We start from the raw sequence: 26,993 nt of genomic DNA, 5'->3' as shown, positions 1-26,993 counted from the left end.
AGATCGGAATTCGCATGTTCGCATGTCGCACGTACACGATTGCGAGGCGAGCGAACGCACGCGTGTGGTCTTCTCCTTTCTTTTTTCAACACACTTAGAGTGATGGGAGAACTCACTATATAAAAAGGTTCAACTCTTCCTCAACTAACGTCATGAGACTAAACTTTAGCACCAACATACCATCACTTTTCATTTTACTTATGGGCTTAATTTAAGATTTTAGAATTTATAGATGGACTAAGCCCACTAATTATAACAGTACGTCCTGTAGATATTATGTTTGACTTGTGTTTTGTGAAGCGAAGAATTTTAAAGAGGAGAAGAGTCCGTCCCAAACATGCTCTTAACCATGCTCTTTCAAGGAGAGTGTTTTATTGAGATTTGGTGGAGTGGAGCTGGGAGTTGACGGCCGGGGAGAGTTGTCGAAGACGCCCTCAATTGCCTAACCCCCGCCCCCCCGCGCCCGTCTCCTCGAAGAGCGGCACGCTCGCATCGGGGCACCTCCGCCGCTCCGGCCGACTGCTGCGTCCTCCCGCCCGAGCACGCTGCCGCCGTGTCGCGACGGTGGTAATGGCTTCAGAGATGCTCCCCGTGGTGGACCTCCGCGTGCTCGCGCAGTCTGATCTGGAAGCCCTCTCCGCCGCCTCCCTCCACGCAGTCGCTCCGCGGAGCTGCCCCGACGCCGACCCGCTCCCGCCTCTCAAGATCGACCGTGCTGTATTCAACGAGAGCGCGGGGTCCCGTAAGCAGACTTTCTCCCGACTCCGCCTCGCCGCGGCCGCCTCCTCCTCCCTCCCCACCCCCCCTTCCTCCATTACGCCGTCAGCAGGCAACAACCCCGAGAACCAGCTCGTCGCCTACCATCTCCGTCGTCTCTTCGCCCGTGAAGACCCCTCCTGCCCACCCTCGCCCCCGCCTCCACCCGAAACCCTAGACCTACCGTCTCCCGACCCCGACCGGGAGACTACAAACTCCAAGGGGGTCTCCGTTGATCTTGTGAGTCTCGCTGGGCTCGTCGACCCATACGGCGAGGAGTTACGGAGGCAGACAGCCGGCCTTATGTCGGAGGCGGAGCTGATGGAGTTCATCAATTGCCTCCAAGGACAGTGGGTGAGTCAGAGGCGGCGGAGGAAGTTTGTGGACGCAGCCTTCTTTGGGGATCACCTCCCTACCGGGTGGAAGCTGCAGATTGGGCTCAAGCGGAAGGAGCACCATACCTGGGTGCATTGCATCCGTTACGTGAGGTTTGCTGCTTTGCCTTGTCATGATTTCCCTGTAAATGATATAACTCAGTAGTGGTGGTATCTGACATAGGAATGCAATCATAACTTATATTGTGTAACAATCTGGATTCTTCCTGTAGTGCATACTCCTATATGATAGCTTATGATGATTATGTAAGGATGTGCGGTGGTTTGGTTTGTGTGTACATTTTAGGAATGAGTTATATGTTAATACTTATGTTGTTCACAAGCACCTAGCAAATAAATGGTCCCAAAGGAGCACATTGATATTCTAGTTAAATCATTATCCTCAGTTTTCTTGTTTGCAGAAAACACTGGTGATTTGTCATGGTTTATGAGCATTGAGCAGCATTCACTGATGCTGTTTCAGTTTTCAAAATAGAATCACTAACAGTTTAAGCCTATTAAATATGCTCTTTTGCTTTGCACACTTTGGTATATCCTTCAACCTTCAATGCATGCATAGTAGCATACTCTGCGCGTTGCAGCAGTACCATCTGACTGGTTTGTGTTGATGCTTGTAATGACAGTAACATATCATTATATTCTTAGGTAAATCATAAAGGGGCAATATTCTTTCACATAGTTCTATATATGGTGTTATAATAAGGGTTGTAACACACAGTCTATATATGGTACCCTGTCTTCCAAAATGTAAGATGACCATGCATTCTGAGATTTATATCTAACCAACAGTTAGACAAACACAATGCAAGTTATGTGACACAAAAGTGATAACATTGGTAAATGCTTTTACATAAGAATCCATTGACACAATTTTTGTGTCATATTGACATAACCCACATTTTACTAGCGCCTTACATTTTGCAACAGAAGGATTACCTTCTATTTATTGTGCCGTTGGTTGAAGCAACACCGGACACTTGAGCATTCCAATCAGTTAAATATTATCAAGATACTGTGCCATATGTATTTGGATATATACTACCATTCTTTATTCTTAATGATGGTTTTGCTTTATACTATGACGATTATTCCTCGTCATTAAGTTTTTTGAATCTAGAAATTGTCAAGAATTATTTTTCTGTTTAAGGCTATTTGTCCTTTTATTGGTAGGTATCAATGTCCAATAGCCGCGTTGCTGGCTCTCACATTATTGATGTTTGTTGCCTGGAAGTCTAGTTTTTTTCGGGAAAACGCAAAGGACCTTTGCGTTTCATTTCATTGCAAAGAGAGAGTTTGAAGTTACAATCCTCCTAGGAGGTGATTTACAGTCATGAAACGGAGCTAGTGTACATCCCATGTGGCGGGGAGCACAACCCTTAGCCCTTCGGCACCATCTGTAACCCAAAGTCTAGCTTCGTCTTTGATCCTGCGCATGATGATGTGAATGGATGGCTGCGCACGATTGAAGATGCAGTCGTTCCTTTGTTTCCAAATCATCTAGGATGCCTACGTTGTGCCACCAGTCAAGCAAGGAACTGTCGTTGTTCGACGTTCTGCAGGTCATGGGCATCAATGCGAGGATCTTGTGCCAGACCTGCCGCAAGAAGGGGTAGGCTAGCAGGAGGTGGTGCATCATGGAGCATGGTCGCACAAGGGGCATGCTGTGTGATGCGGGAGCTAATGTCGAGCGAGGTGATTCGCCGTCAAATAGCGATCTAAGCTGGCAAACCAATGGAAGAATTTCACTTTCGGTGGCGCCCATCTCTTCCAGGTGAGATTCTAGTCGTTGCAGGCGATCGACCCGTGGAAGGATGCGAGGTAGGCCGATTTAGCGTTGTAGGTGTTGGCCTCGTTCCACTTCCAAATCAGCTTGTCTGGCTCAACGAAGAGTGTAACGCTCTTGAGAAGGCGCTGGAGTAGCAAGTATGGGCAGATTTCATCGACTCCTAGGACGTCGTGGATGTCGCGTACCCAAAGGTGAGCCTGCATGCCCTCGGGGACCGTCCTGTTCTTCCTGCATCGCTTGGGGATGCAGGCGTGCAGTAAGTGGGTGATGTCGCGAACGGAGCGCCCATTGATCCACCGGTCCTCCCAGAATTTGGTATTGTGGCCGTTCCCAATAACCATGTGGGTGCTGCCGAAGAAGAAGGCCTGCTCCTTGGCGCATAATTGGCGGTCTAGTCCAGCCCAGACGCGACCATTGTCGGTTTTGCTGAACCAGAGCCAATGGGTCCTTAGCTCCATGCCGGTGCACTCCAGGTCGTGCACACCCAGCCCACCGAGGCATCAGGGGCGTGCAACAAGGACCAATTAATGTGGTAGTGCCCACCGTTAGCCTTGACGCGTCCGGCCGAAAGGAATTTGCGGTGGATTCTCTCAAGCTTCCTAAGGATCTTGGGTGGCGCCAACACAAGCAGCTGGTGCAACAGGATCACGCTGAGCTATGATTTCACCAGCACGAGGCAGCCTGCTCTATTCATGAGCCAAGCCTTCCAGGCGAGCAATCTCCTTGCTACTCTGTCGACAAGAGGGAGCAACTGAGCGGTGGTGGGGTGCTTGATGGTGAGCGATGCCCATGTATGTGATGGGAAGTTCGACAATTGGGCAGCCAAGTCTCTTGAGGACGGGCAGCGCGCCATCATCATCGAAGCGGATGAGCGTGGTGGCGCTCCTAGTGAAATTGACGTGAATACCAGATGGTCAGCCAAAGAGCTGCATGATTGCTTTCACGGCCTCGATGTCGTCCGACTGGGGATGGCCGTATAGGACGACATCATCCGCATATAGCGAGATGGGAGGGATCGATCTTGAAGGGTGCAACCGGCGTATGATTCCGAGCTCGGTGGCACGCTTAAACATGCGACCAAGGGTGTTGATGGCCAGACGAACAACTGCGGCGACATGGGTTCTCCTTGATGCATGCCCTGATGATGCCAAATTGGGGGCCCGGGGCTCCCGTTTAGCAGGTGCTGGCCGAAGACAGGAGAATCACCACCCATTCATGGAATCTGTCCCTGAAGCCATATTGCTAAAATACCTCGAAGAGGAAAGGCTAGGACAGCGAGTCCAATGCCCGCGTGAGATCTAGCTTTAGCAAGACGCGCGGTTCGCCCAATTGGTGCAGCAAGCGAGCAGATTGGCGCACCAACATGAAGACACAAACTTGTTGTGGAGGTTGCACCCAGGGATGAAGGTGTTTTGGTTGTTGCTGACAAGAGGGTTCTGGTTGTTGCTGACAAGAGCGTCGAGCTTGGGAGCGAGGTGGATCAACAGTACCTTGGTGACCAAGTGAATGAGGCTTATGGGCTGATAGTCACGAGGCAGCTTGCGTCAGCATGCTTGGGAAGCAGGGAGAGCAGGGCTTGGTTTAGGCGCGAGAACCCGCATCCACGCATGTCATAGAGCTGTCGAAAGACGGCGGTGAAGACGGCCTTGATTGTGGGCTAGTAGGCGCGCAAGAACTCGGAGGTGAAGCTGTCCGGCCCCGGTGTCGTACACGCCGGTAGTTGCTTGACAGCGTTCCAGATCTCCTCGTTGTCAGAGGGCACATCCAATTCAAGGAGATCCGAGGAAGGGGTGATCAGCTGCGAGAGGTCTAGCGTGCAGTTCCCCGATGCCCAGAAGCTCGTCGAAGTGCGCAAAGGCGGCAAATGCCATGTCAGCGTGGCCGGTGAGCATGCGGTTGTCGGTGTTTAGGTTGTGCACCCGATTCTTCTGGCGGCGATAGGAACATTGTCGATGGAAGAAAGAGGTTCACATCTTTGTCCTTGTGAGAGGCGATGCGCGCCCCCTGCCGGGCGATGGTGTGCTCGAGCGATGCTAGCCCCAAGTAGGAGACCTTGATTTGCTTGCGCAGCCACTCCTTGTGGCTGAGAGCATCCTGTCCTCCTGGTCTTTGTCAAACTGTAGCAGCAGCTCACGGGATAGGGCTAGTGTCACGCCCAAGATGCGATCCTACCTTATTTTGGCGCGAGGGCCTTGACAGGGATAGAAGCACATCTCGTCGTTTTGCAAGAATGGATATCGTTACAAGTACATGTTCCAAGTACATGTTCTGAAGAGATGAGTATATGGAATTGGCTTACACTCGCCACAAGCTACATCAAGTTCACATCAGTACAACAACATAATCAATCATCATAAAGAAGAGCAGGGTCCGACTACGGAAGAAAACAAACGACAAAAGAACGACGTCCATCCTTGCTATCCCAGGCTGCCGGCCTGGAACCCATCCTATATCGAAGAAGAAGAAGAAGAAACTCCAAATAGAACAATCATCGCGCTCACGTCAGCGTACCGCTTTACCTGTACATGCAACTGTTGTTGTAGTAATCTGTGAGCCATAGGGACTCAACAATCTCATTTCCAAAGGTATCAAGACTAGCAAAGCTTAATGGGTGAGGTATGGTTAAGTGCCGAGTCTGCAGCAAGCGACTAAACATTTATTTGAGGTGGCTAACTTACGAGTACAAGAATAAAAGAGGGGAATGATCTACGCATAGCGGACGTGAACTACTGATGATCAAATGAATGATCCTGAACACCTACTTACGTCAGACATAACCCCATCGTGTCCTCTTCCGGATACAGTACTCATAAGAAGAGATAATCATGGTTATGCACACAATGGGCATATTTTAATTATGCTTACTTCAAGTTATCTAGAACCGGACGTTAAACAAAGTTTTCAAGTTGCCACAACCGCGAGCACGACTTTTTGAAAGATTTAACCCTGCAGGGGTGCTCCAACTAGTCCATCACAAATTACCACAAATCGCATAGAAAGCCTCGATCACGATACTCGTGATCTCTTCGGATTCCTTAATGGAAAACCTCAACTCGGAGATAGCCGAAAGTATCATCGGAATCCCGATGCACAAGATATTTCGTAAAAGGTAAAACAAGTCCATCGAGGCCACCCGACGTGTCGACGAACCCGATAGGAGCCGCATATCTCGTTCTCAAGACACGATGGATAAGCGACGCGTACGGTGGCCTGATAGAAATCACCCAAGTTGCCCTGGGTTGGCCCTGCACAGTTCTCTATTTTGGACCAACACTCATGAGGAGCACTGGCCCGGGGGTTGATTAATTATCCGCGGGTGTTGGCGGCTCCCTGTGCTTTTTATTAGTTATTAGACAAATGTAGTACCAAAGTTGGGCCTTGACAGACCAGTTTTAATCTAAGACGAATTATCAAGGGGGTCCCCATAACAACCCCGAGCGTGTTAGGAGCGCTCAATTATGGAATATAACACCGGTAGCCGAAACTAAGGCGGCAAAGGTGGAACAAAACACCAGGCTAGATAGGTGCATTAAATTAAGTAGCAATTATATGGTGATATAACAAGGAACCCATGTTATCACATGGAAGCAACTACACCTGCAACTAGCAACGCTAACGCATGGTTAAGCAAGCGGTAACATAGCCAAACAATGGTTTGCTAGGATGTAGAAGATTGAAGGTTTCATGGCAATGTTGAGAGGCTGACATTTAACAGGTGGTAGGCAATGAGACATAACGAAAGAAACGAGACAACTAGCATGGCATGGATAGTAATGGTATCTAGGGGAAATGGTCATCTTGCCTGAGATCCCACTTGGAAGAAGAACGAATCCGTGAAGCAGACGAACCGACGCAGTCGAACGGATCCTCACATTCCGACACGCTTGCGGAACTCTATCGAGACGAAGCAAACCGGAAACAAGAATCAACACACGATATTCAACACGACACATGCACGATATGTGCACAACCTAATATGATGCATGTCCATTTCAATTATGCAAGGCATGGCATGGCAATTCACGAGAATCAACACTACACATTAAGTGAAGCTCAATATGCAACGACTCGTTGCATATTGACGAAACTCCACATACGAATTATTTAGTTTACTCCTGTTTAGGTACACGACAATATTAAATGTTGTTTAAACATGGCAAGAGGTGAAGCATGTGATTCTAGACGTCATTCTAGTCGGTTAACACATAAGAACATTGAACGGAGCTACGGTTAAAAGATAGGTGAAGATATTATGCCATGAATGCACATGCATGCAATTTTATGAGAACACTGGCAAGAAGGCTATGAAGCATGTGTCGCCATGGCGAACGAAAGGGAACCATGGCGGCAAAACGGAAACGATGCTACGACAACGTTTCGGTCCCGATAACTTGATGAGATACCGGTGCCAACGAATTGGGAGCGTGTGCGTGTCATGCCAAGAATGATGGGGTGATCCCGCTTATCGGGTTCTCATGTGCTGGAGGCATGAATATGGGGTACCTGCAACTAACATGGCATCTACGAACGGACAACATCGCAACTCATACAACAATGCATTCGATCCACGAGTGATCGTCTCGGTGGTTATACCTTTGAAGCGTGCATCTCGGAGCGGTTCGAGTCGTTGCGGTGTAGATGTACATGGGTCATCGTGGACGTAGTGGAAGTAGTCGTTCCCGCGACGGTAGTTGGAGTAGTGGTACACGGGTCTTCGACGACGTGGTCGTACACGATTGGTGACGAACTTGACGAATCCATGGTCTTCGATGGCCGACGGTAGTGGTACTTGGCGCATCATCGGGTCGTCGAGTACTTGATGGTCTCAAACTTGATAGAGATGAAGCAGGACGACAACGTCATGGGCAGAAAGGCCCTGGGACTTGCGAGACTTGACATGAACAAAGTGAAGCAGTACATGGCCTCGATTCGATGGTGCAACTGCTCATGGAAACGGCCAAGGGGGTGGTGGTCCAGCAGGACATGGAGGTCACCTGGAACCAGCAGAGCAGTGGCAGCAAGAGCGGAGCGTGGCCATAGCAAGGAGACGGGCGGAGGCCATGCGGATGCACGCAACAGAGTGGCGGCTTGGCAAGTTGCACGCGAGGTCGACAACAATCAGCGACAACAGGGAAAGGCATGGGCATAGGGAACAGCTGGACACCAGAGGCGTAGAGGCACGGGGCCTTTTGCTCGGCTCGGTTCCAGAAGGCGCGAGGGAGAGAGGAGGCACATCGGCGAGATGCGAGATCGGGGCTGGAACGGCATGGATCCGGGAATGGGTGACCGGCGTTGTTGCTTGCCTGAGGAAGCAAGGCGATGGGAAGGCTGCTCGAAGGCTCCCACTGCTTGCTCCGGCGGGGCTCCTGCTGAGCGAACAGAGAGGGATGAGCGAGAGAGACAGAGAAAAGGACAGGGGAAAGAGATATGGAGGGAGCAATGCGGCGCGGGTCCTGGCCTACGCAACGGCGAGGCACCGACGGCGGGAGACGACGAGGGTGGCCTTGTCCTGGCCGGATGCGGAGGCGGGCCGGCCTGGGGCGAAGTCGGCATGGGATGGTGGCGAGGTTGACTTGGTGCAGTAGGTTGCCGACGGAGGATGGGAACGGCGACGCCATGGGGCTGGAGATGAGGTGCTGCAGCTGCGGGCAGGCTACGGGAGGAGCACGAGGTCGAGGTGAGGGAGGCCGGCGCATGGGTGCTAGGAGACGTCAGGGAACCCCACGAGCGGCGCTGGATCCCCTCGACACAGGAGGAGGAAATCAAGGAGCAGGGGGTCTCCGGTGATTGGGGATCGAGCCTCCTGCTCAATTTGAAAATCACCACGAGGATGGGTCGGATGGTGGTTGGTGCGGTGGGGAAATTGAGAAGTGGATGCGGCTGGGTTGGATCAGGCAGATCCCGAGGAAGGGGAGACCAGGTGGAGAAATGGCGGCGGGGAGGAATGGATGGACGTGACAAGGTCCTTGATTTTAGGGTTGGGCACGGTTTGATCTATATATAGAAATATAAACTAGCTCAGGACCCTCCGATTTTAATCGGACGGTCGGAAAATAGATTAAGAGAGTCCAATGGACAAACTGATGATGGTTTGGGGTATAACGGGGTTGAATTGGATCCAACGGACACGACCGCCGGGTTTGGGACCGGGGGAGTTTTGGGCCAGGTTGCATGTAGCTTCGGTGCACTGTGCAGAGGGGCTAGGCATAGAAGAGGGAAAACGGGCAACCTGGCGACAGTGTTTAAAATACCGAAACGTCCGACAAAATGACCGGCTATAGTGCCGCTATAAGTTTAACGGCCCGAGTCTCAAACGAACTCCGATTGCGACGAAATTTGGCAGACGACCTATCTACACTACAATAAGACCGCACACCAAGTTTCAACCCAATCTAAGAAAGGTTTATACACACTTTTTAAAACAAGATTTTAATGATGTCGTGGGTGTGTGCGTGTGTGGTTGGTCTCCAAATGGTAAATGACGAAAAGGAGAGAACCGGTAACTACGAACGGATGCAAGTTTTGAAAACTGGCGGCAACGGAGTGCCGATGCAATGCGGATGATGCGATGATGAATGTGATAACAAACTAATCACACGGCGGCAACGGAGTAAAAGAGGAATCTTTTGGAGCGTCGGTCTCGGGCTGTTACAGCTAGCTTGTGCCGAACATTGCCAACCGTGTGCGCGCTCCAACTGGTCAACTTGGGGCCCATGACCTGGAGACGTTGCATGAGCCGTTGAAATGGGTTAGCGTCATTCACGGAGTGCCTGTCGTGGAATGTCTTGCAACCCATCAAGGCGCACCCAAAAGTCGTCGAAGTGGAATCATCGATGGCCTCGAAATGAAGGTGCCCAAAGCGCTCATGCCATTGCCACGCCTCATCGTCTCGACGGATAGCGAGACAGACCGGTTGTGCCACCTGCACATGAAGGACGTTGAGTCGATTTTCACCTCTGGGTACCTTGGCGAGAAGGCGACGCTGGCGATCCCAGATGCGTAGGACTCCATGCTCAATGAGCATGCGTGAGCCGTTCTCATCCTGCTGTCCCAAGCTGATGATGGAGTTCCTTAGTGCGGGGATGTAGTAGACACCGGTGAGCAGCCGGTGCTCTCCCGTCTTGGTGGTGAAGATGATGAAGCCGACGCCCTTAATTTCCACGGTAGAGGCATCCCCAAACTTGACGGAGCCTCGCGCGTCGGAGTCGAGCTCGGCGAAGATTTCCCTTCGACCGGTCATGTGGTGGGTCGCGCCGGTATCGAGGCACCACCCTGCAGTCTTGTCCTTCCCGGAGCCATCGCCGAGAAGAGCGTGTGCTTTTGGCTCGTCGAGGTGGATGAGAGCCTTTGCGGCTGGTGTCGTTGAAGGTAGGTCGATGCTTGCATGCGCCATGAACAGAGCCGTCTCCTCCTACGCCTGTGCGACATGAGCCTGGTTGTCATGGCTGTCGACACTCATTGGCCCAATGGCCAAGCCGGCCACAGTTGTGGCAACTGTTGTCCTGTGCCGGCTTGGGCTTGCCAGCGGCGCCGTCCTTGGCACCTCCGAGGGCGTCACCTTCGGCACGTCCTTGTGCCTTGCCCGAGGGGCCTCTTCGCGCCTTGCGCTGCTTGCCGAGCCTGCGGCCGCCCGTCGTGGAGGAAGGCGTGGAAGAAGGCTCCCCCTTCCTGTCACCGAGGCTGGCATCCCACTGCTCCCCGAGATAGGAGCAGCTTCCCGCCGGTGGTGATGGGCCCCGAGAGAGCCTGTGACTCGTCGGTGTCAACGACCTTGAGGCGGCCTATCGCCTCCTCGATCGTCATCCTGGAGAGGTCCAGCAAAGACTCGATCGAGCGAGCCATCTGCTTGTACTTCTCAGGGGTGCACCGAGAAAGCTTCTCGACAGCTCTCTCCTCGGTGTAGGTGGCATCACCGAACTTCACCATATACTGTAGCAGAGTGTTGAGACGGAGAGCAAAGTCATCAACATCCTCACCTGGCTTGAAGGCCAGGCTCTCCCACTCCTTACAAAGTGCCTGAAGTGTGGACTTGCGAGCGCGGTCGTTGCCGATGTGTGCCGCGGCGATGGCGTTCCAAGCCTCCTTGGTAGTCCGCTTGTTGGAAAGCGAGAACTGCATCTCGGGCGGGACTGCGACGATGAGGGCGTCCAGCGCCCGTCGATCCTCTTCGTGGTCGACGTTGCTGTCCTGGACCGCCTCCCACAGGTGCCGCACCTGGAGCCTGATCTTCATGATCGCGTCCCACTTGACATAGTTGGTTTTGGTGAGGGTAGGCCACCCAACACCGGGACCAACATCCCAGACCACAGTCTGCACCTCGTAGAGGCCGCGGTCCCGGTCGTCGCAGCCGTCGTCGCCGTGCGCACCTCCACTTGGAGCGCCAGCGCGATGTGCGCGGGCGTGCTTGGCTGCCCAATCCCCCGTCCGCTATCGAGCCACATTGGCGCGGCCCGCGTCGGCGCCGCCGTCCGCAGGCGCGGAGCCGTTGGAGCTGTGGGAGCCGCCGCGGAGTGCCTTGGCATCCGTCGTAGCCTCACGTGCTGCCTCCGCTGCTGTTGCTGCCTCCGCCCTGGCTGCTTCTACCTCCGCTCTGGCTGCTGCCAGTTCCGCCGCAGCCAGCCTCGATGCCCTTGCTGCCGCAGCAGCGGCTGCTGTAGCCGCTCGCTCACGCTCCTCTGCCACGGCGCGCTCGGCCTCTTGCCGATGCCGCGTGCTCGAGGTAGCCGTGTGCTGAGAGCGACCTGCAGACATGGCTTGCTGCAGGGGGGCTGTTGCGTGAAGAAGAGTCTGCTTCTGACGAGCTGCTGCTCGACAGTCCGGAGGGAGGGAGGTAACCAGGGGCAGTCGGAGCAACTGCTGCTACCGGCTTGGGTTGCTCAGCTCCCGGTGAGAGAGGTGAGTAGGAAATGCTCAGGGTACAAGACAACGAGGCCCTGATACCACTTGTTAGACCTTTCAGCCCGAGCATTGATAGTTGTAGATGACACTAGGAGAGTTGGGACAATTTCCGTTTTGGTTTATTTCTCACACAATGCCATACCAACCTGAGGGGTTGGGGATATATATTTATAGGCTGCTAGCCAGCCAAGCATATGCTAAGATGCTAGTCTAAGATGCTAGTCTAAGATGCTATCCTAACTGCCAGTCCTTGGTGGTCAAGGATTCTATCGTAACAGCCACAAGGACCATGTGCTGTAGCCCCACAAAGGACCATGTGCTGCAGCCCCACAAAGGACCATGTGCTGCAGCCCCACAAAGACCCTAGTACAGAGACTTATCCATCATTCTCGCCCTAAGTCTTGTATGTCGTCTTGTGGGAGAGTTGAATCATCCCGATCCTGGAGCAGAGTTCGAGGAACTTGATCCTCCCAAGAGGCTTGGCAAGCAGGTCTGCGAGCTGTTGATGTAGCTCGCATCTATGCTCCCTTCATCCAAACAGCTTCGGATGAAGTGATACCTCAGTCGGATGTGCTTGCTTCGTTCGTGGACAACGGGGTTCTTTGCCAGGGCCAGGGCGGACTTGCTGTCCACCAGGAGCTGCACCGTTTTGGTGTCTCGGACGAGGAGTTCACCAAGCAGTCGAGTGAGCCAGAGCGCCTGAGTGTAGGTGGTGGAGGCCGCTATGTACTCGGCCTCGCAGCTGGAAAGGGCCACCACCTGTTGCTTGACCGACTGCCAGCTCACGAGACACTTGCCGAGGAAGAAGAGGATCCCGCTTGTGCTCTTGCTGGTGTCGATGTCGCCGGCGTGGTCGCTGTCGCTGTACCCGACGTAGTGTGCCGCCCCCGGACACCTAGGGTAGTGGAGGCCGTGGTCGAGGGTCCCCGCCACGTAGCGGATGATCCTCTTCACTGCCTGCTGGTGCTCCGTCGTCGATCGCTCCATGAACCGACTAACGTAGCCGACGGAGAATGTCAAGTCCGGCCGTGTGTGGGCGAGGTAGCGAAGGCTCCCCACAAGGCGCCGATACTGCGTAGCGTCCACTTCCTCCGTTGTGCTCTCACGGCTCAATTTCAACCTCTCCTCCATTGGGGTGAGGGCTGGGTGGCAGTCGGTCAGCCCAGCTAGCTCATCGATGCGCTTGGCGTAGGCGGATTGTCGAAGCGTGATCCCGGAGTGATCCTGGTGCACCTCGATCCCTAGATAGAAGGAGACGAGCCCTAGATCACTCATCTGGAAGGTTGCCTTCATTTCTTCCTTGAACGCCGCCACCTCTGCATCCTTGATGCCGGTGATCACCAGGTCGTCAACATAGACGCCCACCAGCAGGGCATTTCCTCCACTGCCCTGTCGATAGATGGCCGCCTCATGCGGGCTTTGCTCGAAGCCCATCTTCTTTAGCATGGAGTCCAGCTTGGCGTTCCACGCCCTAGGTGCCTGTCGTAGGCCATAGAGAGCCTTACGCAGGCGGAGTACCTTGCCTTCCTCGCCGGGGATCGCAAATCCCGACGGCTGATGCACGTAGACTTCCTCCTTCAAGTCGCCGTTGAGGAATGCCGACTTGACATCCATGTGATGGACACGCCAGCTACATCCATGTGATGGACACGCCAGCCCTCCTGGGCAGTTAGCGCAAGGAGAAGTCGCACGGACTCCATCCGTGCCACGGGAGCGAAAGAGTCGTCGAGGTCGACTCGTTCCTGCTGCAAGAAGCCTCGGGCCACCAAGCGAGCCTTGTGCTTGATGATGGTGTCGACTCCATCCCTCTTCAGCTTGGACACCTACTTAAGGGTGATTGCGCGGTGACCACGAGGGAGGTCAGCAAGCTCCCAGGTGCGGTTCTGCTCGACCGCATCCATCTCCAACTGCATCGCGGCGCGCCATGCCGCGTCTTTCTCGGCCTCTACAAAGGACCGAGATTCGCCGTCCTCACACGCGAGTTGTAGCTGCGCCTCCAGGTCGCGTGGCACCAGTCCCGGCACCGGCTGGTCGCCGAGTAGATTATCCATCGTACGATACCGCAGCGGTTCGCCGCCATGATACGAGTCGACGCGCTCCTCGTCGTGAGTGAGTGGGGAAGCGAATTTCACCGGGCTGTGCTCGGCGTGAGTTGGTGCTGATGAAGACGAGCCCGGAGGGGTGACTGCCGGAGTATGTGGCGTCGCCGGTTGTGGTGCCATCGGTGTATCAGGCACCCCGGGGTTGATGGAGTTTTGGGGGCTGGGGTAGACGTGCTCTTAAGTAGAGCTGCTTGCTCCACCGGCTTTCTTGAAGTGGTCGTACTCGACAATGAAGTCGTCATACGTCGGCGTTGAGTTGTCGTCCACCGCCTTGTCCGATTTCCACCCTCGCCCTTCGTTGAGCACGACGTCTCGCGCTGTGCGCACACGCTGTGTCTTTGGGTCGAGGATGCGGTAGGACTTTGAGCCCTCTGCGTAGCCGATGAAAACTCCCGGAGTACACTTGTCGTCGAGCTTGCCGATGTGGCCGAGCTCCTTGGCGAACGCAAGGCAGCCGAAGACCCGCAAGTGGGAGACCGCCGACTTCCGCCCATGCCAGGCCTTGTACGGCGTCCTGCCGTCGAGTGCCTTAGTAGGCGAGCGGTTGATGATGTAGACGGCCGTCAGCGCCGCCTCTCCCCAGAAAACAGCCGTCATCCCTCTCTGCTTGAGGAGAGACCGAGCCATCCCCACAACTGTCTGGTTGCGCCGCTCGACGACGCCGTTCTGCTGCGGGCTGTACGGCGCGGAGTAGTGGCGCTGGATGCCCTCATCAGCACACAGTACGACGCAAATTCAGCCGCCATGAATTCGCCGTTGTTGTCGGTGCGCAGCACGCGCAGTTTGCGGCCGCTCTCCGCCTCCGTAGCAACCTGCGTGCGCCTGATGGCGTCCGCCGCCTCTCCCTTGCTGCCAAGGACCATCACCCACATGTAGCGAGAGAGGTCGTCGGCGAGCAGCAGGAGGTAGCGTCGACCTCCTGGTGTGGCTGGTGTCACCGGGCCGCACAGATCTCCGTGCACGAGCTCCAGCCTCTCCTTGGCCTGGAAACTCGCTTGCTGGGGAAAGGGGAGTCGTCTCTGCTTCGTCAAAACGCAGATGTCGCAGAACTGCTCCACATGGTCGAGGCATGGCAGGCCTCGCACCATCTCCTTGGCACTTAGACGCTTCAGGGCCTCGAAATGAAGGGCCCAAAGCGCTCATGCCATTGCCACGCCTCGTCGTCCCGACGGACAGCGAGACAAACCGGTTGTGCCACCTGCACATCAAGGACGTAGAGTCGATTTTCACCTCTGGGTACCTTGGCGAGAAAGTGACGCTGGCGATCCCAGATGCGTAGGACCCCATGCTCAATCAGCACATGTGAGCCGTTCTCATCCAGCTGTCCCAAGCTGATGATGGAGTTCCTTAGTGCGGGGATGTAGTAGACACTGGTGAGCAGCCGGTGCTCTCCCGTCTTGGTGGTGAAGATGACGGAGCCGACGCCCTTAATTTCCACGGCAGAGGCATCCCCAAACTTGACGGAGCCTCGCGAGTCGGAGTCAAGCTCGGCGAAGAATTCCCTTCGACCGGTCATGTGGTGGGTGGCGCCGGTATTGAGGCACCACCCCGCAGTCGTGTTCTTCCTGGAGCCATCGCCGAGAAGAGCGTGCGCTTTTGGCTCGTCGAGGTAGAGGAGAGCCTTTGCGGCTGGTGTCGCTGAAGGTAGCTCGATGCTTGGATGCGCCATGAACAAAGCCGTCTCCTTGGCGCCAATGGCCCAAGCCGGTCAGAGTTGTGGCAACCGTTGTCCTGTGCCGGCTTGGGTTTGCCAGCGGCGCCGTCCTTGGCGCCTCCGCGGGCGTCACCTTCGGCACGTCCTTGTGCCTTGCCCGGGGGGCCTCTTCGCGCCTTGCGCTGCTTGCTGCGCCTGCGGCCGCCTGTCCTGGAAGAAGGCTCCCCCTTCTTCCTGTCACCGAGGCAGGCATCCCACTGCTCCCGAGATAGGAGCAGCTTCCCGCCGGTGGTGATGGGCCCCGAGAGAGGTTGTGGCTCGTCGGTGTCAACGACCTTGAGGCGGCCTATCGCCTCCTCGATCGTCATCGTGGAGAAGTCCAGGAAAGACTCGATCAAGCGAGCCATCTGCTTGTACTTCTCTCGGGGATGCACCGAAAAAGCTTGTCGACAACTCTCTCCTCGGTGTAGGTGGCATCGCCGAACTTCACCAATTTCTGCAGCAGAGTGTTGAGACGGAGAGCAAAGTCATCAACGTCCTCACCTGGCTTGAAGGCCAGGCTCTCCCACTCCTTACAAAGTGCCTGCAGTGTGGACTTGTGAGCACGGTTGCTGCCGATGCGTGCCGCGGCGATGGCGTCCCAAGCCTCCTTGTCAGTCCGCTTGTTTGAAAGCGAGAACTGCATCTCGGGCGGGACTGCGGCGATGAGGGCGTCCAGCGCCCGTCGATCCTCTTGGTGGTCGATGTTGCTGTCCTGGACCGCCTCCCACATGTGCCGGACGTGGAGCCTGATCTTCATGATCGCGGCCCACTCGACATAGTTGGTTTTGGTGAGGGTAGGCCACCCAACACCGGGACCAATATCCCTGATCACAGTCCGGACTTCATAGAGGCCGCGGTCCTGGTCGTCGCAGCCACCGTCGCTGTGCGCACCTCCACCTGGAGCGCCATCACGATGTGCGCAGGCGTGCTTGGCTGCCCGCTCTGTCGTCCGCTCTCGCGCCACATTGGCGCGGTCTGCGTCGGCGTCGTTGTCCGCAGGCGCGGAGCCGTTGGAGCTTTTGGAGCCGCCGCGGAGTGCCTTGGCATCCGCCGTAACCTCAAGTGTTGCCTCCGCTGCTGCTGTTGCTACCTCTGCCCTGGCTGCTTCTACCTTCGCTTTGGCTGCTGCCAGCTCCGCCGCAGCCAGCCTCGACGCCCTTGCAGCAGCGGCTGCTGTAGCCGCTCGCTCACGCTCCTCTGCCACGGCGCGCTCGGCCTCCTGCCGGCGCCGCGTGCTCGAGGTAGCCGTGTGCTGAGAGCGACCTGCAGACATGGCTTGCTGCAGGGGGGCTGTTGCGTGAAGAAGAGGCTGCTTATGACGAGCTGCTGCTCGACAGTTTGGAGGGAGGGAGGTAACCAGGGGCAGTCGGAGCAACTGCTGCTACCGGCTTGGGCTGCTCAGCTCCCGGTGAGAGAGGTGAGCAGGAAATGCTCAGGGTACAATACAACGAGGCCCTGCTACCACTTGTTAGACCTTGTTAGACCTTTCAGCCTGAGCATTGATAGTTGTAGATGACACTAGGAGAGTTGGGACAATTTTCGTTGGTTTATTTCTCACACAATTCCATACCAACCTGAGGGGTTGGGGATACATATTTATAGGCTGCTAGCCAGCCAAGCATATGCTAAGATGCTAGTCTAAGGTGTTAGTCTAAGATGCTGCTAAGATGCTAGTCTAAGATGCTATCCTAACTGCCAGTCCTTGGTGGTCAAGGATTCTATCCTAACAGCCACAAGGACCATGTGTTGCAGCCCCACAAAGGACCATGTGCTGCAGCCCCACAAAGACCCTAGTACAGAGACTTATCCATCAGCGGGGAGCAGTCCAGGAGCAGTGGGCTATGATCGGAAACCATCAAGGTGAGGCACCGCAGGTGACAGTGGCCTTGACACTCCTCCCGGTTCGTCGCACATAGATCCTTGTCGAGGTGGACCAGAGTTGTAGAGGCGAGCTTGTTGGACCATGTGTAACTGTGCCCTTTGCGGTAGACCTTTTAAGCTCAAGGTCCTTGAGCAAGCGTGTAAACCGCCCCATCATGTGCCTGTCCAGGTTGTTGTTAATTTTGTCCTCAACGAGATAGATCAGATTGAAGTTGATGCAAAGTATCGACAGGCCCGGGCAGGTGGTGCGCAGGTCGTAGATTTCTCGTAGGAACCCGATCTTCTCGGTGTCGGACTGATCTTCTCGGTGTCGGACTGTGGTCCATAGACAATGGACATCCACCAAGGCGCGTGCAGTCTCGAGGGGGCGGCGACCTGGGCAGACAACGTGTTTGTGATGGTCACATCCCGACTTTTCCATGCCAGCAGGATACTGCCGCGGGTGTCAACCGCTGGCAGGTACACATACTCGTCAAACTCGAAGCCAAGCGCCTCAAGGACAACCGACGGGCAGATCAAAGTCATCTTAGTCTCTTGCAAACATACAATGGAGGTGCCGCTAGTGATGATCAGCGAGCGGTGGCGGTGCGCCGCGCACGTTCCAAATCACAATTTTGAGGTCGTGATCCATGGAAACGGGATCGGCTGCGATGGCTAGGCACATCGCTAGACCATGGCCATGGGCGCCATGGCTGGCGACGCCTCTGGGATAGGCAGCTCACGGTCGACCATGGCCGTGATGGCGGATAGCACGACCATCAGGATTGGAGCTGCAAAACCATCGTCACACTCCTTCATCTATGCGGCAATTATCTTTTGGTTGAGTCCGAGGATCCCAAGAGTTGGAGGTGCAGTGGCCCTGCAAGAGGCGGACGATGCAGAGCGGCCTCGGCGCGGAGAGAAGGTGAGAGGCTGCCGGCGTTGTCGCTTCGCGGGCGCAGGGAGGATCGAGCTCAGGTTTTTGGTGGCAGCAGTGAGGAACTCGCCAAGTGTCCAGGTAGCACCTCTCGTCCGGGAGCGGCTCAGGGTGATTGGTGGCGACGCGAAACACTGAGCAGCCTATCGCAGCGTAGTTGTGGTAGGCATAGGGTCACCCATTGCATGCGTTGGGTCGCTGGCCTGCGTGGCGTCATTGCTGGTGGTGGCGGCAACATGGGCTGCAAGACCGAGTGGTTGGCCCAACTCTGGAGTGGCATTCTCCTCCGGAGCGCGGGCGTTGTTGTGGGCAGTTCCCCAACACGTAACGAGGTGCGTGTGGTTGCCGACCCGGTCGCGGGCCCATCCAATGGCATGCCAGACGCTGACGTGTGTGGTTGCTGGCCCGCTCGTGAGCCCGCCCAAGGGCATGCTAGGCGCTGACGTGCGCGGGCCAACAGCTATCCCCGACAGCGGATCGTCATCGGCCGATTCCTCGCTTCTTATGGACTGCGAGTCTGGCACCATGCGGATAGTGGACGAGGAGGGGTCCATTGAGGCCTCCGGATCCCCAGACAAGCATGGGTTGGGCGTGGTCAAGGTGGCCCCGGCGTGCGTGACCAGCTGCCCACTAGGAGACGCTGGACTCAGGTGCTCAGAGGGCTCGTGCAGGTGCTCCTCCAATTGTGAATCGCCAGCTGGCTCTGCGGTGTTGTCCTCTAGCCGCTGGTCTGGGCCTGTCCACTAGAATTTCAGCAATATGCTTTGCTTTATCTACCATGTATTGTTAATTCTTTTGCCATTACCGCCTCACCAGGAAAATTGTGCTTTGCACGTATTCTTTCTTATATATTTATTATCAAGTGTAGCTAAGACTATAAATCATACATTCCAGCCCAAGAGGACATCAATTTCGTACTTGTGAAGAAGTTTCTGTGCATCTTATGTCACTTCTTGGGTATCCGGCGGCCGTAACGGTTTCTATTCAGAATAACAGCACCAGACAACATGCCTTGAGTGATGACTATGGTGAAGATGACGTAAGTTTGTAGCGTATGCCATTTTATTTTGTACTTCATTTTCCTTGTTTAATTTATGTATTTCACAGGCTGTAGGGTTTCAACATCAAATTGGTTCAAGTGTGGATAACCTAAATGTATTGCCAGTTACTTCTGTCACCTTTTCCAGCCATTCCTGCAATTCAAAGGATACGGTAGAAGGAAATACAAATCCAGCAAATACTTATAAGTGCCAGAATTGCAATTTAACTTTGCAGAATCAAAGTGCCTATGTGCAACACCAGCTGTTATTTCATGAAAAGAAAGCTAAGAAGCGCAGAAAGAGTAGCAAATTTTGTGAATCAAAAGTTGGTAACGATGGGAAATTAGAATGCCCTGTATGTCACAAGACCTTTCAGGAGCAATCACGGTACTTTGGCCATGTTGGAGCCCATGCAAGGTTTGAGGGGCTTACTCCTGAAGCTTTCTTAGATAAGATCTCATCAGGAAAGACAGTTAACAACTTCTTGGGAGAGTTACAATTTACCCCTCAGGAGCTTACTGAACCAACTGAACAGAAGGGCAAGACTGCAGGCGAACCATGTTCTCAGCATCGGAGTTATTCAAAAGAACAAGGGGGTGATAGCTCAAAAGTTATAGAACTTTTTAGCACAAATTGTTCGGGTAGTTTCAGTAGGCGCAGTGAAGCTTGGTGTAGACAGGTAGAGGTTCCTCCCGTTACAAATGCTCGAAGTGCATGCAGATACAGAAACAATATGATGGATTATGCCAATTTAACTGTTCCAAAACAGAAAGTAGCTCCTGAATCCAATGATGAACCAAATGGCAGGCTTAACGGCTTTGCTGAAGTTGCTGATTTTAGTGATCACACGGGAAGTGGCCATGACTTCAGACCTTCTAGCTTCTCAAGTGCTAAACATTATGAGGACCAGATTGTTGATCGTGGCTTTTCTGTTTCAAAGCACGGCGAGGTCAATAACACTGTGAAAGCAAGAGATGTCAACCTTAATTCATGCCTGGACACAATATCTTTCCCGATTGCTAGTGCAAACAATCAAACCTCTAGTGCCCTTGACGAGGCTAATCAATCATCCATTGCTGGAAAATGCTTCATTGGCAGTTCTAATAATAATGATGGTGCATCTACTACATCATCCTGTTCTGGCTCAAATAATAAAGTATCTGGTTCCCTTGGTGGATCTAATGGATCCTCTAATGCTGCCAGATGCATCGGTGCTAGTTATGGTAATGATGCTGCAGCTAACATTTTTGGCAACAAGAACAATACCATGGTGTACCAGTCTAGTTTGAACACATGCCCCATCTCTCATGTTGCAATTAATGTGGATTCTTTTGCTTCCTGTTCAACACATGCAAAGAACAGTGACAAAGAGCGTGCATACAATACCAAGGAACAAATGAATACCACACAGAACAGAACAAGTAGTGAAGCTCTTGAAGATTATAATAATGATGTCTATAGTATCACTGAAAGGAGTCTTGGCCAGTGTAGTAGTAACTTGAGACATCCAAAACCCAACATTCCAAGCAGCTGTGCACTACTGGACTCAAGCACTTTGACAGCTAGTAACTTAACCAAGGGAATTGATGTCAACTGCATGAATGGTTTTGTTTATAGAAATGATGCCAACGTGGAGGGTCCTTCTGTAAATAGGCCCATGAATAATAATGAACCAATGGGTTCTGTCCATGCCGTGTTGGGAAAGCAAAGTAACGATATGCAAAATCATTACAATGGTAGTGCTCCTAATTACACCCCGCTTGCTGCAGCTAATATCAACGATCTAATACCTATGCAGAGCAATTTTGATGGCATGTCCACTTTGGTTCATTCTGTTGGTGATGTCCCAAGGAGCAGCACAACCCAGGATCAGGTAAAATTGACATGATTTTGTAGGCTTCCATAACTCTTGCACAATATCAATGGTTTGATTTTTTTGGCGTGTATTAATCATAAAATAATGAATCTTTATTGATTTGATCCCTACTTAAATAAGTAATTGCTTTGTTCCCTTTCATAACTCCTTGGTATGAGTTCAGTTCTGCATGGTTGAATGAAGATTTTTTTTTTGCTTACCTTTCAGCACAACCCTGGATCAGGTAAAATTCACATGATTTTGCAGGCTTTCATAACTCTTTCAAAACCAAATGTAAGGTCCGATTAGGTCCATCTCGACAAATTAGATAAGAGTACACCACATTTATATTACAGGATTAAATCTAGCTAAGCTTGTTTCGAGCCTGGCATTAATTAAAGGGTTTTCCCTCCGTCCCATATTAGTTGTCGGTCAAAGAGATGTATCTAGCACTGAAATACGTCTAGATACATCAATTTCAGTGACAACTAATATGGCATGGAGGGAGTATTGAATTTCAATCCATGGGAATGGTTAGATTATTAAATACTGTGCTAAAGGAATCAAACACACAACTTTTACAAGTTTATGTAGGGTGTAAAACTACACCAGCCAATTCAAACGTCTATAAATTTCACTTTTTGGGATGGGGAATTTCGTGAAGCAATTACTCTCTATGCAGAATAATAAATACCACTATTTTTTCGTGCTAATAATACATTAATATACAATGCCTCTTTGATATTCTAATTTGTTTTTTTAATATCGGATATCAAATATTAATTGGTGATATGTCGTATGACATGTAGTTGAATCAGGAATCACTCGTTGCATTTTTTAGTTATTACTCCCTCCGTACCATAATATATGACGTTTTAGCAGCTCATAGCTGCTAAAATGTCATATATTATGGTACAGAGGTAGTATATTATTGTTTACACAACACATTTCTATACAAATAAAACGTAAATAAACTAATACTCAAGCACAACCAGTGTATGATTCTAAGTTTTTGATGGTTTTATTATTAAATATGAAATGTGCACTCATGAAATTCTTATATAATCCCTGTTCAAGAATTCATCTGATTAAATAGTTAACTTGCCGATTAATCCCTACCTTGTAGGGTCACCGAGTAGCCGATAAACTGATAAATCGTTCGATTAATTGATTAACTAGGCGATAAGCCTATTAATCCCCTACTCACCAGCCAACCGAGCAGCTACCAGTTAATGATTTACCCAACAGTGATTATAACATAGAGGACAATATGCATGTTTCAACTACATACATACCACTCCGTATTAGTTTTTTGCCGGAGCAAACGAAAAGCCCATGCATGTTTTTACACTTCTACTTTTGGTGTTTTTTTTTGTTCTGGTTTTCATAACTGTTGCTCAATATGAAATGCCTTTTTGTTATCTAGGTTGCACTGTTTCTGTGTTACAAATTTTGTTGTGCTGGAGTTTGTTGGGGCAATGATCTTTCATGCTGAATACTCATGTGATAATTGATTTTTTTTTGGTAATAATGAAAACAGTGTGCGTTGCAACTTGGATTTGGTGGTCAGAAGCAGCACGCATTTCCTGGTTATGGATGGGCTGTATTTGGATCCCCTGAGCTTGTGGGCTTGGCCAGAAATAATAATCTACCCACTGGATCCTCACAGTTTGAGAGCATGGTCCGACCTAATTCTTCTCCTTCTAGATCCTCTCAGTTAGTGAGTGTGGCCAGTTCTAATTATCTGCGGACTGGATCATGTCAGTTTGGGCGCATGGCTGGACCTTCTATGCCTGCTGCTGAATCCTCTCAGTTTAGGCACCTGGACGGACCTAGTTCTAAACATCCTGCTGAATCCTCTCAGTATTGGCACATGGCGGGGCCCAATTCTAGACCTCCTGCTGGATCCTTTCAGTTTGGGAGCATGGCCAGGCAGAATTTTGGTAGGACATCCGAGCCAACTTTAGTGTTGGGGAATGTACCACAGACGGGAAGTGGCCCTCTGGCCCAGTCAGGATGGGATCTCAAGGTACCAAGGATGGTTAGTGGAGGAAGCATGCTCGCAGCAGTATGTACATGGTGCAACAGCCAGTTCCACCATTTTGGCCCCGTCGACGGACAGCAGGTTGGTAATTACGGCCTCATTTGCCCATCATGTAAGGATAAGGTGTCTGGTCAACGTAATATGTCCAACAATGGCTTGTGGCAACCCTAAGGTAGTGTTGGTTGATCTGAATATCATTCGAGACGTTTCTTTTTGGGCCGTTTCTGTTAAAGTCGAAAATTACCTGCCCCAATCAGTTTGCAGAGTTGAAAGGGCTATCAAGGAATGATATTTGTATTTGATGCGCTCCATCTTCTCTTAGAAAGTGTATCAATTTCATGACACCAATGTAGGCGAATTTCATTTGAACTGAAATAGTACTTTTAGATTTTATTTATTATTACCTCTGTAGAAAAATATAAGGTTGTTTAGATCACTAACGCCGTGTTTGGAATCTCGTTTTTGTTCTAAATACGCTTGTAAAATATATACAGGTCTTCGGTGGTTGTTTTGATTTCCGGCTGTAAATAGCTCTTGGTCTATAAATTACACCCGGAAGTTAAATACATTTGTACTAACTCCGTTCCTAAATATAAGACTTTTTAGAGATTACACTATGAATTAGATACGGATGTACATAGATATATTTTGATTCACTCATTTTGTTTCGTATGTAATTTTTTAGTGAAATCTCTAAAAAATCTTATATTTAAGAACAAAGGGAGTATTAAACTACAACCATAACAAACACGGCCTAAATATAAACGATCTTGTATTTCTTTACAGGGGGAGTACAATTTACATTTACCTTGGGATATCTTTCACACGAGCTCTTGATTGTGTTCCGAAGAATCTGGTTTACTAAGTTTGCTAGGCATAAATCCTATACTACAGATTTGCAAATAAATAAATAAATAAATCTTATACTGCAGAATATAATACTTCCTCCGTCCTAAAATTCTTGTGTTAGGTTTGTCTTGAAATGAATATATCAAAATACTAAAATGTGACTAGATACATTTATATTTAAACAAATCTAAGACAAGAATTTTGGAACGGAGGAAGTACTAGTTTATTGTTGCCTGTTTAAGTTTTAACTGTGATACAGGTGTGACACTTGTTCAATAACGACCATGGCAGTGACACGTGCTGTTGAAGATGTATATATATCAATTATTATTAGGAAAATACTATAATTTCGCTGACGGATCACACTCAGTGCATTCGCCGCCTCCTGCATCCAACACGTATCTATATATACTTTTCGCTTCACGCTCATAACCATGGCTGACGTTCAGGCGTGCACGCGCGCGGCGAGGAGTTTCCTTAACTTGGTCTGTGTTTCAAAAAATTGAAATAAATATCTTTTGTTGTAAAAGTTTTTTGCAGCCTGGCATATGTTGCAAAAGTTTTCTGCAACATGACTTTTGTTGCAAAAGTTTATGCAACACGATCCTTGTTGCAGAAAATATTCTATAACAAGTTCTATTGCAAAAAAATCTACGGACGTTTTTGCAACATGCTCTCTTTTGCAAAAAATTTTGCAACATAATCTATGTTGCAAAAGACCCGTCAGTCATTTTTTAACTCGTCAGGCGGACGCGTAGCAGCGTGCTTGTTTCTGCAACTGGAACGTTGTTTCAGGATTTTATGTGTTTGGACAGAGACAGATCGGACGGTGCATGTGTGTATATCGGATGGTTTAAAGGGTGACAGATGATTACTACAAATCCACCGGTAGACGCCTAGCAATCCCCTTATTATTAATAATCAGAAATTTTATAGAGCTAACGTGTGCGGTTGAAGTTGCATGGGCTTATTTATCAATTACTTTCCTGTTTTTAAATATAAGTCTTTTTAGAGGTTTTACTAGGGGTTAGACATAGTATATTAGAGTATAGATTTATTTATTTTATTTAGTATGTAGTTCATTAGTGAAATCTCTAAAAAATTATATTTAAAAATAAAGTATTAATCAGAAATCCTATAGTACCGTTCACTGAAGTTGTTTTTTTAGAGCATTTACAACCTGGCTACCAAACATTCCACATAACTTTTTAGAGCATTTACAACTTGGCTACCTAAACATTCCACATGAGCGGACGGTTCGGTCATTGATCGATAAAAAAACTAGACTCAAAAAGGCTTTTTCATATCGGTCCTAAACGTTTGGATAGATCGGCATCCCTTATATTCAACCCAAATATGAGGAGGCTCGGAGGGCCCACCACACGGGACCCAACTGGTAGAACCCAACTAGAAGAAGAAGAACAAGAAGAATAAGAAGAAGAATAAGAATAAGAATAAGAAGAAGAATCTATACCTAATAATAAAGAGGCTATTGCTTCCATCGAAAAACCCATCGCGACATTTTTATAAAAAAGCCCCTGTAATTTTTGTTATTCAACCCGCGCTCCATCATTTATCTGCAACGCAAAAGGAAAAAGCGATTTGCTGCAAAAATTATACCCGTATGCAACGCCTCCTCCCGTCGATCCTGGGCCACCTTGACCTGTGCCCAGGCCGCCGCCACTCCACTCGCCGCCGCGGCCGACCTCAACCGCCACCGCTGCCGATCTCAACCCACCCGCCTCCGCGGCCGTACCTCTCCCCGCTCACTGCCCTGTTGCGGCGCTCGAGCGCATCGCGTCGACCCTGGTCCACCCTGGCGTGTGCCCAGGCCGCTACCACACCACTCGCCGCCGCGGTCGACCTCAACCACCACTGTTGTCGATCTCAACCCACCCGCCTCCGCGGCCGTACCTCTGCCCGCTTGCTGCCCCCGTTTCGGCGCTCGAGCACAGCTTCTGGATCAAATCAACGCGCTAGCTACAGTGACTGGGGATGATGCGTCTGCTTGATGCAGAACGGCAACGGCGTGGTGGAGCGAAGTACTTGCAGGTGGAGGCGGGCCTCCATGGCTCACACGGGGAACTCCGAGGTTATGGCGCGGCAACGACGACTCCTTATGGCCAGATAGAGGCGCCTAACCCTTGCTCCCCTCATCGTATCCCCTCCTCCGGCAGGAACTCATCATCTGGTGTGGTCCCCTCCCCACGCCTCCAATCGTGTGCCAAGCACCGGCAAGAAATTTGTTTTGTGGGGATTTGTTTGCTGATGAATGAATGTATTGAATGTAAGATTGTATTGTTGTAGAGACAGAGAATGGAACACCACCTTCAGTTTGTCATCTCATCCCACATTCTCTACCCCATGAGTGAAATAAGATAACAGTCCATTGATCAATTCACGTATCCTCTTTGTTTTGCTTTGCTTGTCCCGCTCAATTTCTCATCATGGTGGAATAAACAATGGATGGGTTGATTTCTCAACAAAATAGGATAGGACTGACTACATTAGTTAGTTAGCTTATTATTTTAATAAATCAAAATGATTATAAAAAGAAGAAGAAGAAGAAGAAGAAGAAGAATAAGAATAAGAATAAGAATAAGAAGAAGAATAAGAATAAGAAGAATAAGAATAAGAACAAGAATAATAATAATAAGAAGAAGAATAAGAAGAATAAGAATAAGAATAAGAATAATAAGAAGAAGAAGAATAAGAAGAATAAGAATAATACGAAGAAGAAGAATAAGAATAAGAATAAAAATAAGAATAAGAAGA

The 26,993-nt window shown here is 50.8% G+C and overlaps 1 protein-coding gene across 1 annotated transcript; it reads left to right on the top strand.

The window, feature by feature from the left end:
- The first annotated feature begins 428 nt into the window (after window positions 1-428).
- On the top strand, window positions 429-23,883 carry LOC123413572. The gene is made up of 4 exons (XM_045106507.1): window positions 429-1,244; window positions 19,325-19,469; window positions 19,538-21,343; window positions 22,866-23,883. Exons 1-4 carry the CDS (start codon window positions 571-573, stop codon window positions 23,538-23,540), a joined length of 3,300 nt encoding a protein of 1,099 aa, XP_044962442.1. The 5' UTR covers window positions 429-570; the 3' UTR covers window positions 23,541-23,883.
- The last annotated feature ends 3,110 nt before the right edge of the window (window positions 23,884-26,993 follow it).

The sequence above is a fragment of the Hordeum vulgare genome, chromosome 7H, assembly GCF_904849725.1.
Source record: "Hordeum vulgare subsp. vulgare chromosome 7H, MorexV3_pseudomolecules_assembly, whole genome shotgun sequence".
NCBI classification, from domain to species: domain Eukaryota; kingdom Viridiplantae; phylum Streptophyta; class Magnoliopsida; order Poales; family Poaceae; genus Hordeum; species Hordeum vulgare.
This window is presented reverse-complemented; position numbering and strand designations above follow the sequence as displayed.

Bases quoted from the DNA above. Each gene is read 5' to 3' on its own strand.
- LOC123413572 (XM_045106507.1), top strand. From the start codon at position 571: ATGGCTTCAGAGATGCTCCCCGTGGTGGACCTCCGCGTGCTCGCGCAG. The intron at 19,470-19,537 runs GTAAGTTTGTAG...TGTATTTCACAG, and splicing joins ATGACTATGGTGAAGATGAC to GCTGTAGGGTTTCAACATCA. The intron at 21,344-22,865 runs GTAAAATTGACA...TAATGAAAACAG, and splicing joins GCAGCACAACCCAGGATCAG to TGTGCGTTGCAACTTGGATT.